At 34.0% G+C, this 19,990-nt stretch overlaps 1 protein-coding gene across 2 annotated transcripts in view; it reads right to left on the bottom strand.

Moving 5' to 3' along the window:
- Positions 1-7,575: 7,575 nt before the first annotated feature.
- Positions 7,576-19,990, bottom strand: part of LOC102810019 (polyamine-transporting ATPase 13A3-like) — a 52,864-nt gene continuing 40,449 nt past the window's right edge. For both annotated transcript variants that reach the window (XM_085508685.1, XM_006819555.3), the window contains exons 24-30: positions 19,704-19,800; positions 19,191-19,263; positions 17,006-17,156; positions 15,659-15,810; positions 12,791-12,879; positions 11,607-11,693; positions 7,576-10,522 (exon numbers count right to left, since the gene is read on the bottom strand). In XM_085508685.1, the coding sequence (XP_085364811.1) occupies positions 10,313-10,522; positions 11,607-11,693; positions 12,791-12,879; positions 15,659-15,810; positions 17,006-17,156; positions 19,191-19,263; positions 19,704-19,800 (859 nt within the window). In that variant the 3' untranslated portion in view covers positions 7,576-10,312. The remainder of the gene's footprint in view (positions 10,523-11,606; positions 11,694-12,790; positions 12,880-15,658; positions 15,811-17,005; positions 17,157-19,190; positions 19,264-19,703; positions 19,801-19,990) is intronic.

The following is a 19,990-nucleotide window of genomic DNA, read 5'->3' on the forward strand; positions in this document are numbered from 1 at the left end:
TCCATATAATAGTACTTGCATCAAATAACAAACGTATAATTAAGAATATTGATAAACACCGACATAATTACACATGTTAATATACCATTAGGAATGGTATGTCGCAAGAATCCATCGTCTTCTCTCCAATTTCACAATGAGATAATCAGACCTATGATATTTAACACTTTTCATTTTTTCCGACGAATTCAATCAGAGCATTTTAGTAAATTCTCTTCCAATTCGATTATATTGACGTTATTTGTTTGTAGAAATGAACAGCATTTGACACTTATCCTCACTAACAGCAATCCTTCATGAAAATACCTAACACAACCAATTTTAATCAGACTGTATTTAAGTTTGAGTCAGCAAATAAAATACACATTTAAAAAAAGAACATAAAAAATCAATATCTTTAAATTAATGTCGTTAAATATACACAGAAATGACACGGTCAAGGACTGAACGCGACGACACGCTATAGATCACGCGGGTGCATTTTTGTATAGTACTGCTTTTCGTTATCTGACGCAGATCATAGAAAAGAATAAAACAGAATACTTTTGTTTCTTCCATTTAGAATATAATATTCGTCTTCTTTGCTTTAACGTAGAACTGGAATTTAGACTTGTAGGGATTTGTTGGGATGTTAAACGCTGTTGAATTGATAGTGTCAATGCATTCATAAGAATGTGATAAACTTGAAAAATACCTCAGAGCGTGTATTACAGCCCAAAGCAAAATGCGTTGAGTGTTTGTTATTTATTAACTCCTAGCCCACTGACAGCATTTGTTGAATATTCAAAAATAAACTAAAATGACAGTAAACATAAAACAAATAAATATAAAAAGTTAGTATTATATGGAATTTGTGACAATTATTAATCAGTCATTTCAACAAACATACTAGTACCATAGCTGTCACGGTGCTATTACGCAATAAAAAAAAACAAAGACTCAATTTAGTTAAAGGTAAAACTTGTAAATGTTCCTGGTTAGCCCAAATTTGCTTATCAGATTTTCCCACCCTCATTCCATAACAATATTTTTTGTTTTAGTGTGTCTCATTTCTACATTGAATTTTCGTCTGAACGCAATGTATACATTAATGGTAATACGAGACTTACAATTAACATGCTATTAAAGACAAAACACACTTTACGACGCAGTAATAATGTAAAATCCAAATTTGTAAAAGTATATGGAATCAAATCCATTGTCTCCATTATTGAAATTATTATCCGTAAAATATGGACAAGATGGTTAGTTGTCAATAAAACATTGATCTTTACAAAGAGATTGTAAATATGTATTATTAGTTCCAAATTTCAAAAGAGGTGTCCACAGTAATATACTATTGATATTTTGATAATTTTGTTTGGATATATTATACATATGCAAGCAAATAACCTTTGCAGTTAGCTGTGATAGACTCAAACCATTCGACTCGAGTGAGAAACTGAAATTTTATCGCAGTTCAGAATGTGACTCTATATTTGTTATTATTTTTTTTCGCCATTCATTTATGAGAAGTGAATTATATTCTGCGAGTGGACTGATGTTCTCGAGTGGCGGAAATCGAAATTTATTGGCGAGAATTAAAATTCCCATCCCAATGATTCGATACTCTCTTATTTGATTGTTGTCATTTAAGCGGAGAAAAATCGTAAATCTCGTCAATAATCACACCTTTTCAATAAATCGCGCCCTCTAGTGACGAAGAGATTATATGACGTAAATGGGAGACACGGACGCCATTGAAACATAAACATAAACGCCGTCACTAGAGGGTGCAATTTATTGGAATACATGTAGTATATTGGGAAGTATTTAGATTCTTACTAAAAGAATAAAAAAATCTCATCACTAACCGCGATAATGCGCTAGTTTCTCGCCCTCTTCTCGAATCACCCTAATAGTGTATTATAATACAGTTCACCATGTTTGCATGATGTTTTGCTGAAGAACAAACATTTCTCTGTAAACCAAGGCAGGATTACTAGTTAATTTCAAAATTCATTTTCATTTTGAAGACCAATTAAATTCTGTACCAGACGTGAGTGAATTTCCGCCGATGCAAACAGAATTTTGTCACGCACACGTTAATAGCAGCATAAAGAAAATACCAGAACGGTTCATCTGATGATCATTGTGTCTATCACGAAATGTTAATTGAACTTTTCATAATTAGAAAACTCGGAATGCGGTACTCATCAATGATACTCTCTAGGTGTGTTCACACACCATTTTAACGTTTGTATGGTCAAACATTACGAAGGAACAACGTACACAACGATACCACTGGCGTTGCAAAATATCAAATTTAGAATGTGATTAATAGTACACATGAATAAGTACTAGATCATGAAAGGTAATGCTCGATGGCGAATAAAGTCTATACAGATATAAATACACGTATTTTGTCTGTTCTGATGGTATTTGTGCGGCCATGCTATATTGCGAAAGCGTGGATTGCCATATATGGCCCGCTTTTATCCCCACAATATCATCGTAAAGCATACTATATTTCGAGAGTAATCATACTCGCGGCATATGCACGCACGTAAATTGTTTGTTGCACTGACTGTTTCCGTACATGTATATGAATCAGACCCTCCCCTGTATCCGAAGTTGTGTTTGTCGAGTCGGTCCTAGTCCACCACTTACGGTATATATGTATTAGGTATTCTTAGTATCATTAGACAAACAATGTTGGTTACAGTCCTAACGTGTTTTGACAAAAATAATAATACAATGTATGTTCATGGCCATTGTTTACATAACAATTGTCATAGCGTGAAACATTAGCAAACGAGACGTGTTTAACAATGCGATTTATTACCAGCCTGGACACATTCGTGTCATCTGAGATCTAAATAACCTAAAACACATTCATCTTGCTAATTAGAATTAAAACATTTTTGTATGAAATTATAAAGTGATAGCGCTAGTGTGGAAGGACGGTACGTTTGTCACGCTCAACAAGGTCATGCGAATTAAATAGTTATTAATGTAAAACTGACAAGGAAGCGCGACAATTCGTTTCCATGAGCGACGCGTCGTATCGCCCAGGAATGGAATATCACGATGATTTATGGTGTTTTGGATTTATCAATCGACCCCCGAAAAACATACACCTATCATTGCTGTCCTTCTCGTTGTTTGTTTTGTTCACTCATGCCTTGCATAATGGTCTTGGTTGTTGGAAGGTGCCGTCAAAGGTGGTGTTTATATCCTCGTTTACCAAACGACGTATGTTTTATTGTTGTCCACGTGGGCCGCGAATTTCCCGGATTTTATGATCGACAGAACGTCTGGAACATTGACGCATGGAGGTAAAAAAGATTGACGTCAGGCCAATCTATGTAACCTATGATTGTTTTCTAAAATCAAATTTTAGCTCTACTCGTGTTTAACATCTTGTTTTGAAATGCTGGATTTTCAATTGAATAACTGGAGATAAACGTATCTATAAACGCAGTGTTTTTTTTGTTTATCAGTTCACAGTGTTGAGGGACTTGATCAGTTTCACAGATGAGAGTGGGGAAACAAGCAGCATAATATTTAAAAAGAAGCCTGCTAGTTTCAGAGATTACTATAGTTTATGTTGTTCACACTTTAATCTATATTTTGTTTTCCCTTGTGACTTCAATCTAGTATGTAAATTTGTTGTGAGGTGCCCCTTTAATATTTCTAAATTTGGCGGCAACCACGACGACATACCATTATTTGTAGTCCAATGCTTGTCACAGGAGCACGTACTGTAACAATTTCTTGTAAGGGTATAATATATTGTTTTTTTACTAATTTATAAATCTACGTATCTTGAACACACTATATATTTCACTATATACTCTGAACATGATTGCAACGTTATTCAGGCAGTACGTGTAAAAAAAACAGACAAGGGGATTTTTAGCACAGGGAAATGTGCTGCTTGTTTAAAATATCCTACAATGAAAGACATACGGCTGGGGAGGATTTAAACGTTAGATTATATAGAAATATACATTTTTATAATTCAAAAATAACTGGTAACATTTAAACTGACCAATCCAGAAACAATTTGGCAACATTGCGAATTCTAATTAATATTAATTAGTTGACCCAGCATCATCCAATCAGCCTCCATTTTGGATAAGTTATGGACGTAGCCAAAGTGGAAGTGAAAGCTGATGACCAGCATTCACAAATTGTTATAAATATGTTTATAAACGTAGGTACAACTTTCTGCCTTTTACCGTATTATCACAGAAAAGTTTAGTTTCTAAATATGTCTACAGTTTTTTTTTCTCTAGTATATTGTCCTTGTTTCTCATCTTTCTAATTCACTGTAGTACTAGCATTTAGTATTAAAAAAACAGGTTTAACGAGAGTGTCCTAATCTGTTAAAAGCTGATATACTAGTATCTCGAAGCCTTTAAAAAGCGTATAAGAATATATGAACAAATTAAATATGTTATGAGATTATAACACCACTAACAAGTCCCGCCGATACACTGGAGTCAACAGGGCCATGTACGTTTTGCATTATTCCTAAACCGAACTACGTATAAACGGCCGCTGCACAATTTACGACCTCGTGACGTTGCTATTCTAATTTATACTGGGTGGAGACACTTCCTGCCGAGTCAGATCAGATAATTTAAAATGAAACACTGAAACGCGGTTTATGAATATTTGTATCCATAATTTGTATGATGTACATGGGTTTTACATAGTACTACATAAATATTGTTGACAATTTGTTCTACAAATTACGTCATAGTGCATTTTTTTTAGGAAAATGCTGTGAGTAGTAGTGTTTAATATATGATTTGTCGTTCATTACGAGATCTCGTATAAAGCGTGATAGACGCGGATCGAACTTCCGCTACAAAAATCGAATGATCTGATTTTGAACATGATTTGTTTTGTTATAGTTGAAGTTCAATGTCGAAATGCAAAGCTTCCAGAAGGGAATATTATGTTGACACACACTTACTTCAGCAAAATTTACCATCAAATATTTATAGCACATTATTACTTAAACAATGCTACACGTTTATCAAATCCAACGCGAAATTTTGATGTCAAAACGAAGCTATGATCTTTTTTATCCTAAGTTTACGTTCGATTTAACGCATAACGCGGGATCTCGAAGTGAACAAGGGTATTGTAATAAAATACACAAAAATGTGCAAAATGGTGTTCCAACATTTTGGAAAGCAAAATATAGCACTCGACGAGTTAAAGAGACATTATCATGATAGACGACAACATGTAATTTCCAGTATTGAATGTATATTGATATATATACATATATGCGCATGCGCACTGGCTGGCTGTTTTGGTACGTACAATAACAATCACTGCACATGCCTATTATGCAAACGCAACATTTTTAGTTCACGATAAATTATAACCTGATTTGATCAACAGTATCGAACAACAATAACATAAATTATTGTATCTCTGTTGCATATCAGGAATATTAAGGTTGACACGTCATCTGTACTCTTCTTCACAACAAACAGTATTTGTTTGAAGTACTTAGTAATGAATTATTTTTACACATTTTGCAACATTTCGATGTTTAGAACGTATCCATTTATTTATCAGTGAGCCAATATTTAGTTTCCGATTGTAAAAGTAGTTAATAAATTAATAAACTAATAAACACTGCTCGAACTGATAAATATGATATATAGGAAATAATATTCAGTAATCGTAGTCCTAAGTAACTATTAAAAATAGCCAGACGTCAGTATGTCTCTAAATGGTTGTACGTGCACACCACAAAGTTATAAAACACGAAACATATCTTTATTAAACAAAGACATGATTATAACTTTATCACAAAACACACTGTTAAGGTATTGACAGTGGTGGTTATACGGTATTGAAATAATCCATTGCGTACTGTGGGAAAATCGGGTTGTGGTGAATGAATGATTATACTGAGTAGTTCAGATAAATATGATAGAACCAGATGTTGTTTGCATTTGTTGACAAGTTTGTAATACTCATCGTTACATACGGAGCTTGGAGTGGCACAATCTCGTTTCATGGAGTTCCGGAAGCGGAAATGATGTTTGGGCAAGAGTGACAATTGTTTTCTTTCTTTTGCATACTGTAAAATGACTAATTTTCACTGGGTTTAAATTTCACTGATTTACCATTTCAGGCATATTCAGTGGGTTTTAAATTCACGGTTTCGTCATTTAGATAATGTGTTCTATGCTAAATTTTACATATTCACTGTGTTTTAATTTAGCGCATTTTTCCAGTCAGGGAAGTAAGCTAAATTAAAACCCAGTGAATAATTATCCCCTTTACAGTACTCTAGTATATTCTTGTATGGTTGATCTATCGTTAGAGCGGACCATACAAATCAAACGTGGTCAAGTCTGATTAGGGTTTAGTGAAACTGAAAAGTTGTAACATAAAATTAGGCATAACTTGTCAAGGAATGATCCAAACAAAGTTGTTGTTTAATGTAGCACATCGATGCCTTAGGAGAACACCATGGTTAACAATAGTTTGTATAAATCTGACATTTCCAATGAATGTGTATTTTGTCTCAGTATACACGTAATTTGTCGCCAACTAAGCGGTACAAAAATACTGGTACTGGATTGTTCTTGATCTGAATTTTGCTTTTCGTCCCAGTGAAAATAGAACAAGCAGCCAGTCGGCTGAGATAGCGCCGCTGTTAGCAATGCACATTTCAATTAAAAAACAGAAGACATCATTAGAAAATGAACAATATGTATAGTATCAAAGCAATGGGACTTGCTGTTTTCAACAAAAATTCAAAAATATCACTTTTCATCGAAAATGACAAAAACAATCATCAAAATTAGATAATTGAAGATATCACCACGAAATTAACAAATCTGAAAGAGGTCCACATGTAGTACCTATATATGAAATATCAAAGCAATTGGACTTGCGGTTTTTAACAAGAAGTCGAAAATATCACTTTTTACCAAAAATGACAAAAATATTCACCAAAATTGAAGATATTAAGAAATGAACAAACCCAAGAGAGATCCACCCAAGGTACATATGCACCAAGTATCAAAGCATTCAGGCTTGTAGTTTTCAAGAAGAAGTCGAAAAAGTAAAACATTGACACGGACGACGGACAATCACTCATATGATAAGCTCCGCTCGACAAAGTCGACAACGGAGCTCAAAATGATGCAGCGATGTGGTTTTAATCCTTTTTTTTAAATTTGTTTTTTAAAGATTTATTTAATATCACAAGATTTAAGTTCAATGTACACGTTTACCAAAATAATTTATTATGCTATACTTAATATATGGGAGATAAAACACAGCTAATGTACTATGTTATCATCTTCATGTATTCTTTAAAGCGCAGTGGTCGAAGCGCAGCGCGTGTTTGAATTTCATGTAAACAATGTATTTTACACACGTTGTATACGTTGCTATGAGTCCCCTATCGAACAGAACACGACACGACACGACGACGACCGCCGCCCTTTCATTGAACTCCAAACTGAAATGTACTTTTTTTCTATTCGCATAAACATCTGGCATAATAAAGAATTCAATCTGAAATCATCAGATATCACACAAGACAAATTCAGGTTTTCACTTTTATTTATTTACCCATAACCATTTCTAATATGAATACTTAATTTAAAAAAAATCAGTCGTATTTACATTGACAAGTGCATCTATTTTAAATGTTTGCTAGTGACCAGTGTAACGTAATTAAGTGCTGATGCCATCCTGGCATATCACAGGTGTGGGTTCCATGCTACATATACAATGAAAGTAAAACACATTGTTTATATCAAATTTGTGGCACACTTTGTAGCATGGTGGTTTTTTTAATGGTTGATTAATACAGATTCTTGAAAGTTTGGAAATTTTCTAATGTATTGTAAATAGATTATTGCTATAACAAGGTCATGTGAGGAAAAAAATTGGGGATATTATCATATTTTAGAGATTAACCAGTATTATTTGGGGTTAACATGACCTGTTCAATTATGAAAATATTCGTCTTTTTCAGAAACACAAGATAATGAAACAATGTGGCTGGATTTGTATTGTTTTTTTTTAAAAAAAAAGAGGGTCCTGGACTGATATGAAAAGATATGGCAGAATTCAGTAAAACTATTCTCACACGATTCTCCATTTCAAATTCATCCATCCATGTTCGTGAAACTGTACAAATCAACCTTAAATAAGCCTGACATGCGTGTAAATTAAAATTGTTTTAAAGCAGGGGAGTCGTCACCTGCGCAAACTGCAGATTGCCATAGCGCGTCTACCCATGAGTCTTTACGTTTTTAGTGCGCATTATCGCCGCTTGGAACTCAATTCCCGCACGTGCACAGGTGACAACTCTCCCGGTTTAACATATACATTTTGTTTGTAGACTTCAATGTATATAGTATAAGACATATCATGGCATTTGCAACAATATTATTTGAAAGGGCTCCAAATCAGCTTGAGGTCATCAAGTTTTTGTTTTTAAGATAAAACTGCACACAGATTTTTATTTAAAATGGTTGCTACTTTGGGCATCAACCATACAAGTATTATATAATACAAAAATACAATTTCATATTCAAACACATTACACTACACATTATCTTTTATAAGAAAGATTATCACGTAATTATTAAATATCTATACCAGATTTGCTTCATTTTACATGCATATAAACAGTTGAATTTATTTTATACATGATTAACTAAAATATGCCCATAAATACACCTTTTTTTAATTTATGTGAACGCATGTGCTACCAATAGAGCAAATTCTGTAATTTAGGAGGCAATTTTCTTACAAGCATTGTAAATGTAAAAGTACTAATAATTATTACTGTTCATTTCCAGGAGATACTGTAAAGTAATTTATTTTCATGTGGAATTTATTTTCGCTGGAAGGATGCTTCAGTGAAAATAAAATCCAGCGAATATACCTTTTTTCCTATATTTTACATTCAACTAATCAACAAAAATTAGGGGGTGAGCTTATACTCGAGGACCACCTCAGAAAAGAAAATTTTTTGGGGGTTTAAAATCGTAACCATCCTAGCATCCACGAACAATTTTTGCAAATTACTTTTTTCAGTCACAGCGCCGGTCTTGGAGAAATATTACGTCTGTTTGAGAGAAAAAAATGCAAAACAATAAAGTCGTCATTGAGTTCCACAACACTTTTTACAATGAAGAAACAAACATGTTCATAAAAATATGCACATTTAATGCGGTTTACATACCATGTGAATTTGGTAACAGTCTGGTAATTGTATTTGCTCTATTATGCACATGCAATTTGTTGATTTTTTGCCAAAATAATATGAAAGAAATAATTTCAACATTTGTTGTTGTTGTGACCATACTGGTATGTATTCATAATACAGATTACATCATTAGTCAAATTATCTTACATGATTGAAGTCAAAAGTTACACGGCAAACAAACATTGGGAAGAAATGTTTTCAGTTTAAGTGAAAAGTTACTGTAAATCGCTAAAATTATCGCTACATGTGCATGATTGGATAATGGCAAACGCATGATCACATTTTAAAGAAGTCACTGTGATTCCCTATCTTAAGAAAATGTTCCCTACTGTAAATGTTTTTGATTATCAAAAACTTAAGAAACTTGTCTATGGCTAAATAACCGGTAATATGACTGGTAATATAGTATCCTAGTGGAAGCACATACCGGTAATGTTTATTATCTTAGGGGGGCAGCAAAATAGAATTGCTAGTAAGTTAGGGTGTATCCATTATGTTTGGCAGGATGGTAGTGATAAGTAGATTCAAATGTAAACAAATTTAATTTAAAGGTCACTTCAAAAGAGATCTCAACTCCCAAGTAGCAAATTAGATATTTAATATACAAAATATTTTTTTCAGAATCAGAATCAAAAACGAAAAAAAAAAATTATCAGCAATATTAATCATATTAAACACTGTAATTTTCAAAAATTGTGCCAAGAACGAACAGTGGTCAATGTCAAAATAAATATAATTTCTACCTGTGTTACACTTAAAATGTAAATAATGTAAAAAAAAAAAAATAGGTGAACGATAAATGTATTGCACTATATCAGCTTAATTAATATACACATGATTCACATGATGAGTGTCCAATCAAATTTACCCTTACATTCAAATACTAAACAAATGAATGTAACAATGACCCTGATTGGTAGATTATGAACATGTGATAAGCACTTTCAGCTAATCAAATATATATCCATATATACACATAATAAATAAAACTTCATTGATTGGTCAATCAACATGACTTGTGCGCTGTATCTATGATAAATGAATTTGTATGTATTCATTTTATTGGATTAAATTACTATCTGGCAACAGTTCGGTGACGTCCTCGCTGCTAATCTCCATATCAGAAGACATAATGAAAGTATTGATTGGAGGCCAGCTTGGATTGGCCATTAATTCCCTTTCAATTGTTTTGTATTTATTCTTAGATGCTTTCTTACATCGTACTGACTTGATACAACGCTTAAAAATCCAACTATCAACAAGGCAGTCCTGAAACAAACAATACATAATTATTTACACTCATGCGAGACATAATGCTTTTCTAGCATGAAAATGACAATCAGCCATTTTGAAGCGGATTCTGAAACAGATGCATATGCAAATGTGTTACGGTACATGATGTATGTGTAAAGTTCGAACATGAGCAATGCAGTCATGTTAGCATATGGCTCCAAAAACGGCATTTGTTTAAAAAAAAGCAAAATGGCCATCAGTCAGCCATTATGAATCAAACCTGGAAGAAAAAAATGGCATGTATCAAGGATCAACCCATTTTGTTTAACATACATACAAAGTTTGAATGTAATGTCCAGGCAAGACTGAGATCCAGTTCCAGAATGGAAGAAATACCTAATTTTGCTAAATTTTTAGCACTGCAATGCCTGCCATTCAGCTATATTGAATTGAACCATGAAAAAATGCATGTGATATGTATGATGTGATGTTTGTGTAAAATTAACCCAGTCATGTCTGAGATACAGGTGCAGACACACACCATTTAGTTAAGCTAAAACAGCTCTATGCCCAAGATTTGGTTTCATGGAAAGAGTGTTCTTCAATTACATACTATTCCATTTTAAACCAATGAGGTACATTTTTACCAAAATCTCTTAAAATACCTAAGCCAGTCGCACAAAAATTACTGGTAACTGAACAGAGTTAACATATCCAAGTGACCACAAGGAAGTGAAACACATATAGATACATGAACACATACAGACAGGCTTCCCACAATTACTCCCATTGTGTGCTTTGCACACAAAAGTCAAAACTAAAAGTTGGACAATGGATGATGACGACATATAGAATTTTGAACTTTTTACTAGTTTAGTATTTGAACACACTAGTATTCGTATTTTTGGTATGTGCAGGTCAGTGAATTTTCAAAGGCTTTTTTACAAACAAATCAAAATAAAAGCACTTTTATAACAAAATTAAAACAGAAACACTTTTGTTCAGCTCATTACCACCAAAGGTTTGTATACATCTGTGAAGTAGGGAAGGAATTGACGCTACTCAGGCAGCAAGTATGCGGCACGTTGACATTAGAGCAACTATAAAGTCATCCACTCACCTCAATAAAGAAGCTAGCAACGAGGTTACCAGCTGCAAACGCTAGAATCACACATCGAAATTTAAATGGCATTTCAGGAAACATCAGCTAGAAGATTAATACAGAAAAAGAAATTTAAATACACACATCTGACAGAGGCTGAATACAAACCATACAAAACACACAATTGTTCACATAATTACTTAAGCTGAAAATTTTGTTTTCATTCGTTTGTTTTTTCCAAAACACTATATAATGCCACCACACATCCAATCTTATAAATGGGAAGGCAACTGCAGGGAATGCCAACAAACCAAGCACGTGTAGAACTGCAGTTACACAGAAATTATAGGAATTTAATAAGTATTTGTTATTCCTTGCGTTTGTAATAGATTAAATATGGTTGTTAAAAATGCCAAAATGTTTTGGTGATGACCTTACAGTAGTACAATACAGGCATACTTTTACAGATACATTGTAAGCCAGTTTTAGGGCCAGCTCGAAAGGCAACCAGAGCAAAGCCGCAAGCCCCTGGGCGGCTCTGTGCCAACATTAAATAAAAGTATGTACTATGACAGAACCCCACACCCTCCTTGTGGATTTCATTGCGTATGGAAGCTATTTTCATGAGTAATGCGGTGTATCCTGCGGCCATACTTTCAAGAGAGAAGCGAGTGAAAGTACAGCAGAATACACCGCATCTCTAGTAATCACTGATGGTGGATCTTCCGAGTGCCCTTTATAAAACTCAGGTGGTCAACATACATTAAGTTCTCCAAATCGCAGTATTCCATGTGATGTACACATGATATACCAAAAATGTTGCTGAACGATTTAAACCGGATAAAAATAGCAGATGAAAATGTGTTTACAAAATAAAAATAGTTTGGTTGCCAATGGAAATACCATGTCATTTGCATATTGACTGTGAAAATACCGAAAACATTATTGCATGGGTGATATGCAAATTAGTTTTAGTCGAAATAAGTGACTGCCTAAAAATACTGTTGTTCAAATTTCATTTCACTTGACAAGTATATTCATATACCCCAAGGGAAAAATATTATACTTTTAAATATTGTTTATTTTAACGGTACTCCTGAAAGAACTACTTTATTTGCTCTCAGACCTCATTTGCATATGGAATGTGGAAATACTATGCCACCAGTGAAAGAACTGTGATATACATCTGTAATTATGCATACCTGCATAAAATTAGCAACAAGTTCTGTTGGGTACAATGTTAGCCAGATTGTACACGCAGTCAGTAACACTAAGGACGCCATAAAAAGAACTGCAAATAAACAAATACAAATTAGAATGCGACATTGTACTTTAGAATGAATGCAATTATGTCATAACAAATTTTGAAAACAATTTGATAAGACATTTTGATGATGAAAAGATTCCATCAATGAAATATTTTTATAGTGTTTATTCTCAAATCTGGTGGCCATTTTGGATTGGAAAATAGGCAAAATGCAAAAAATAATTATACTATATCTGTATTGGAATCCCCATTACTAAGTACTAGTAATAGAAGTCGCACTAATTTGTTTTGAACAATTCAAAACCACAAATTCACTTTTCTTATATGTGTAGATACTCTATTAGAAGTTGCATGCTCTCTGTTGCATTGCACCATTTTAATAGAAGCCAGGGGCTTCTTATATAGATTTTGCATACAGGGTAGTGAATATTTTTTAACTTTGGCTTCAAGAAATGCACACATGTGAAAAGCACCTTATAGATGAATTGAGTTGGCCATCTTTAGTAGACTTTACAAAACAACATACTTTGGCTTCAAGAAATGCACACATGTAAAAAGCACCTTATAGATGAATTGAGTTGGCCATCTTTAGTAGACTTTACAAAACAACATACTTTGGCTTCAAGAAATGCACACATGTGAAAAGCACCTTACAGATGAATTGAGTTGGCCATCTTCAATAGACTTTACAAAACAACATACTTTGGCTTCAAGAAATGCACACATGTGAAAAGCACCTTATAGATGAATTGAGTTGGCCATCTTTAGTAGACTTTACAAAACAACATACTTTGGCTTCAAGAAATGCACACATGTAAAAAGCACCTTATAGATGAATTGAGTTGGCCATCTTTAGTAGACTTTACAAAACAACATACTTTGGCTTCAAGAAATGCACACATGTGAAAAGCACCTTATAGATGAATTGAGTTGGCCATCTTTAGTAGACTTTACAAAACATACTTTGGCTTCAAGAAATGCACACATGTGAAAAGCACCTTATAGATGAATTGAGTTGGCCATCTTTAGTAGACTTTACAAAACAACATACTTTGGCTTCAAGAAATGCACACATGTGAAAAGCACCTTATAGATGAATTGAGTTGGCCATCTTTAGTAGACTTTACAAAACATCATACTTTGGCTTCAAGAAATGCACACATATAAAAAGCATCGTATAGATGAATTGAGTTGGCCATCTTCAGTAGACTTTACAAAACATCATACTTTGGCTTCAAGAAATGCACACATATAAAAAGCATCGTATAGATGAATTGAGTTGGCCATCTTTAGTAGACTTTACAAAACATCATACTTTGGCTTCAAGAAATGCACACATATAAAAAGCATCGTATAGATGAATTGAGTTGGCCATCTTTAGTAGACTTTACAAAACAACATACTTTGGCTTCAAGAAATGCACACATGTGAAAAGCACCTTATAGATGAATTGAGTTGGCCATCTTCAGTAGACTATACAAAACAACATACTTTGGCTTCAAGAAATGCACACATATAAAAAGCATCGTATAGATGAATTGAGTTGGCCATCTTTAGTAGACTTTACAAAACAACATACTTTGGCTTCAAGAAATGCACACATATAAAAAGCATCGTATAGATGAATTGAGTTGGCCATCTTTAGTAGACTTTACAAAACAACATACTTTGGCTTCAAGAAATGCACACATATAAAAAGCATCGTATAGATGAATTGAGTTGGCCATCTTCAGTAGACTTTACAAAACAACATAAAGTGTATCAACTTCCAGTGATGGTTACTTGATCCTTGATCCTTGATTCGCGGTTGTCGGTACACGGACTAGCAATCCGTAGCCAAAAAACAACCCCACACCATGACAGTTCCACCACCAAATTTTATTGTAGATTTAATACATTACAACTCGTACTCTTTACCTGGTCTCTGACGTACAAATAATTTTCCACAGCTACAAAAATGGTAAACTACGATTCGCCCGACCAAATAACTTGAGCCCACCGAGTTCAAGTTAATGTATTGTCTGGCAAATAGCAACCGTGCCGAGATTTGTTGAGATTGTAGTTATGGTATCTTTTTAGCAAAACAGAATACCATCCTTATATAGTCTTGATTTTATTGTGCTTAAACTTGATCATTTTCTAGTGAGTTGATTAAAATTGACACGTAAATCACGGGCAGTGTTAAACCGATTCGTTAAACTAGATTGGTCTTCGCGTTCTGTTGTACGCCTTGGTCGACCTAATCGACGGCGGTTGCCTATACCACCTCGCAGACAAAGTTTCCGCAGGTTGAAATGTAAAGAGCCTTCAGAACTTTCCAGTCTTCTTGCGACTTCCCTGTTAGAAACTCCCTCTGTGTACAGTGCTTCAATGTTCCCAGTGGTAAATTCTGACAATTCCCTAACTTTCGGCTCGACTCAATGTAAATAAAAATTACGCATCTGATACTATGACCTCGGTAGGAATATTCATGAACCACAACTCACAGGTATTCCCGCCCAGAAGCACGTTTTAAAATAATTTCAGCTTCCAAATTGGTTCAAATTTGCATGAGAATGGACAGACTGTCAAGATTTGTCAAAAGCAAAATGGCTACGAACTGGTCATCTTGAGTTGAGTTGACAAATCAAAGTGACACACTGTTGAAGTTCAGTCACAGACCCTTTATGTTCTTTGAGACGTTTAACCCTTATCTGGTCAAGTCAATGTAAAAGACTGGTCTACAACCTTGGGTCGGAATTGAACTAAACACCTCAACAAAATATCCTGAATATAAAACAACAACAACAACAACAGTACTTACTATTGGTGTATAATGGCAGTCTGTATGGTCGTCCTTTAGAGAACGCTGCAGCTAGGATTATATATTGGTATGATGAAATCAGGAAAATAACGGTATTCTCAAAACACAGGATATTTTCATCTGCATTCGGTTGGGGTTCCAGGGGAACAAACCTGCCGATTGAAATGGAAAATATTTAATATTTAAAGTGGTTTGTCTGTGGTTGCTACCTCCACAGTCATTGTGTTCATGTTTGTATCATCCAAGACTGCAGAGGCTGATTCTGATGTTCATATAATATCATTTTCATTGAAATAGATATACATGCATTTTATCAGATTCTGATTAATAATCGTAAAACTACAAACACAGAAAGTGTGCATGTGCTAAGATATGGTATTAGAATGATCCAGCATACAATGCAAATATTGGTTTATATGCACTTCTATTGGAGATGCACTTCTAATAGAACATATGGTTTCTGATAAAAAATAAATCTGCATGTCAAATCCATTCACTCCAAGAACAAAATGGCAAATTTTAGACACTACACAACAATAATACCTGGTACTGATGTTTATAATGACAACAGCAATGATCAGACAAAGTAACCACTATCATTATCAACAGGAAGGGGAATAAATGTGGTGCCCGCAGATACTAGTCAAACCTTTCACAAAGGCTATGTGAATAACAATTTAAACTGCTTAATTTGTCACTCACCGAGGTATAGAGAAGAAATGTGTTAACTACATATTGGATTTCGCAAAGGATTATAGGATAAAAATTGAACTCTAGAGGGCGCTTTGGGGGAAACTCATCTCATCGATTTCTACTCATTCATTTTAATATTCTAATTTATGTTTTATTATTTTCCATATCACAGAAAAAAAACAACGTGCATCTATCTCATCTATTAACAAAAATGTTTTGGATTTATGTATGCCTTTATGGGGATTCCACAAATTCAACTCGCCAAACAAGTTTGGAAACAAGTTTAGGTACAGTTACTACCCCTGCAATATGTACGATGTACTACATAGCAGAATATCAAAATTTTGGAGTTAGCCAAAATTTAGAGTTAGCCATGGGAGGGGGAGGGAATAATATTTGGTTACGAGCTGGGGTTAATTAAAACATGCATACACAGGTTGAGGATGATTTCACTACGGTGAGAAAAATAATCAAATTTGATTTATATTTTTTGTTCCATTTTGTTTCTGCATTCAATCTGTCACTTAGGCGATAGAAGAGGAGATTGAATATTTAAGGAAGAGGTTATGTTTGCAGCATGAGTGTTTTAAATATCTACGATCCCTTACTGAGGAACAGAAATTTGTAAAATCCATTCAAATGAAGGATACATACCATGGTTGCGCAAGAAGACAGAAGTAGGCACCAGCTTGTATGAACACTTGTATCAAAACTTGTACTATCAGTGAGAATAAAATCGGTGCCGATACTAAACTGCCAGACGGCCTTTTAGCGACGAGCAGCGGATATGCTTCGGTTCGACCCACTATAAAGAATGATGTATACATGTTTATTGATTAATTAATTTTTTTTTTTTACATAGGAAAAATACAGATTCCAGTTCAATGTAATTTATATGCTGCCCTCTATAGTCGAAAATAATTTATAAAGACTTCTCTCAACAGTTAGATACACTGTAGAATACTTTATTTTCGCTTGGAATTTATTTTCACAATTTTCGCTGAAGGAATGATTCCGTGAAAATAAATCCAGCGAATATACTTTTTTTTCCTATATTTCACATTAAACTCATAAAAAATCAGTGAAAATAAATTCCATAAAAAAATGCCCAAAAAGCCTTTTCAGGGAAAATTAATTCCAGCGAAAATAAAGTATTCCACAGTAGTTCATAAACCTTGCCCTTAAATCTCAGGAACGTACATCCGGGCATTTTCATTGCCTGTCAACCATCACAGAAACAAAGGCAGACAACTTTCAGAAAACTGTACTTTGGGTTGGTTGTTGAGACTCCCCTGAACAGTGTAACAGAATTACCCCTGCATGTCCAACATAAAAATTTTGTCGTCCAGCATTACTTCAAAGTTGATTTTTGTTCTGTTTTCACGAATTTAGCTATTTTCATCGGCTCTTCGACTGGCGTTCCACACCAGCTTGCGCAGAGCCCATAGAAATACCTGGTACAGTTGTGCGCACTTAGCAATGTGTTGTGACGTAGCTCCGCCACGAAGAATAGTTAGATAAAGTTCATAAACACTGCCCTCAATATTGATTTACTTGATGTGTAATAGCTCACTTTGCTGAACACTGAATATACAACACTTTGCATGCATGCACATATAGGATATGGAGTGCAAGGTAAGCAAGCCATGCATGACACAGTCCCTGTTGGTTATCAAATTTAAGATGTATACATGTAGTGTTGTTTATAGTAACATAAACATGTCAGTAATATAGATTGACTTTTTAACATTAAAATGGTTGACATTCAGTCATCTTGTGTCTAATCATCAAACGAGTACTTGTCCATATCGATCTGGAATGGCCATTTTGAATACATTTGTATATCTATGACTCGATTTCATAGAGCCGCATTCATTAAAACAAAATGGCAGTCAGTCAGCCATTATAAATTTGTTCTGAAAAACAAAATGACGTGCACCAAGGACTAAAAATATATAATGTATCACCAATTTTGAAAAAATCCATCCATAAATGCCAAGATCCAGTTCTGGAATGCCAGAAATGCGTGATTTTGATGATTTTTTAGCACAAAATGAGCTGCCATTTGGTCATTTTAAATCAGATAGATTGGTTTGACTATCTATGTCATGATGTATAATGAATATATAAAATCAGAACATAATCGGTCAAAGCATGGCACATGGAGATATGGCACTAGAACTGCATTCATTAAAACAAAATAGCTGCCAGTCGGCCATTTTAAATCGGATCTGAAAAATAAAATGACGTGCATCAAGTTCCCATAATGTCCAATGTATGTACCAAATTTAAACAAAATCCATCCATAAATGCTTTATTTTGATGATTTTGTAGCACAAAAATGGCCACCATTCGGCCATCTTGAAACAGATTGTGAAACAAATTGATGTGCATATGTATAATATTATGTATGATGTATGTGTTATGTTTGATTGTGATTTATCCAGGCATGTCTAAGATACAGGTCCGGACGCACACATGCACACACAGATGCACAAGGGTCAAAACATAGTCTCCGTTTTGGGACAGAGTCCGAACGAGGACTAAAAATGGCCGTCATTCGGCCATCTTAAATCGAATCTTGAAACAAATTGATGTGCATATGTATAATATTATGTATGATGTATGTGTTTAGTTTGAATGTAAACAGTCCAAGCATGTCTAAAATAAAGGTCAAAACGCACACACAGAGGCGAGTAAAAACTGAAAATTGACTTAAATTTTATCTCTTCGGACCAAAATTAGGGTTCATTTCCAGAAATATTGAAGAACACAAAAAAAAAAAAGTGCTGACAAATTTGGGCGAGATAGTCCTGTAGTGAAAAGATGACTGACTTACTGAACACTGCTACAGTGGTTGTGATGACAAGATCAACATAAAGAAATTGCATATCCCCAAGATTGGACTGGATCTGTAATATAAAAACATGTTATGATAAACTCTAACTCTAGGCATGCCATCCATTTAAGGTAGTTGGCAACCATCAAAACTTGTCCCTGTATTTCCCAAACTCTTACCATATGGCTTTACTTTATGCTGTTGTTCACAAATTCTAGATAAAAAAAAGTTTTGCAGAAAAACTTTGTCAAACACAAATAAAAAAAATGTTTTTTGATCTATTTCCCATTGGTTTCCATGGTAAAAATGTTTCGTCACAACTCAAAATTTTATTTGGGTATAAAATATGGTGAAAAAAAAAAAAATCATATAATTATAATATGGGTAAATTGGCTTTATTCCTTTAACATGAATTCATATGGAGATGGTTACAAAAAGGTCATTTCTACATGTTTTCAGACAAAAAAAAAATTGAGTAACATTTTTAAAACAGAAAAAAACTTATATACTTACATAATATAATATAAGGACGGATATAAACTGAACCATACTGTACAATGCCATATATTTAAATACACCAAATGATGTGACCAATGCTGCTCTGCCTTCTCTGTAAAATACATTATAAAGAGTTAGTGCATGAACTGTAATATACCGTAAACAATATGCTGAGTTAGGGAGTACTGATGTACATGTAATGTTGTTTACTGTAGACTGAGAACTATTCACTGGGTTTAAACCTACTGACTTAAGGAGTAACAATACAATCTGTGGATAATTAAGAAATAAAGAATGATATA

Source organism: Saccoglossus kowalevskii, chromosome 15 (assembly GCF_978046115.1).
Source record: "Saccoglossus kowalevskii chromosome 15, keSacKowa6.1, whole genome shotgun sequence".
NCBI classification, from domain to species: domain Eukaryota; kingdom Metazoa; phylum Hemichordata; class Enteropneusta; family Harrimaniidae; genus Saccoglossus; species Saccoglossus kowalevskii.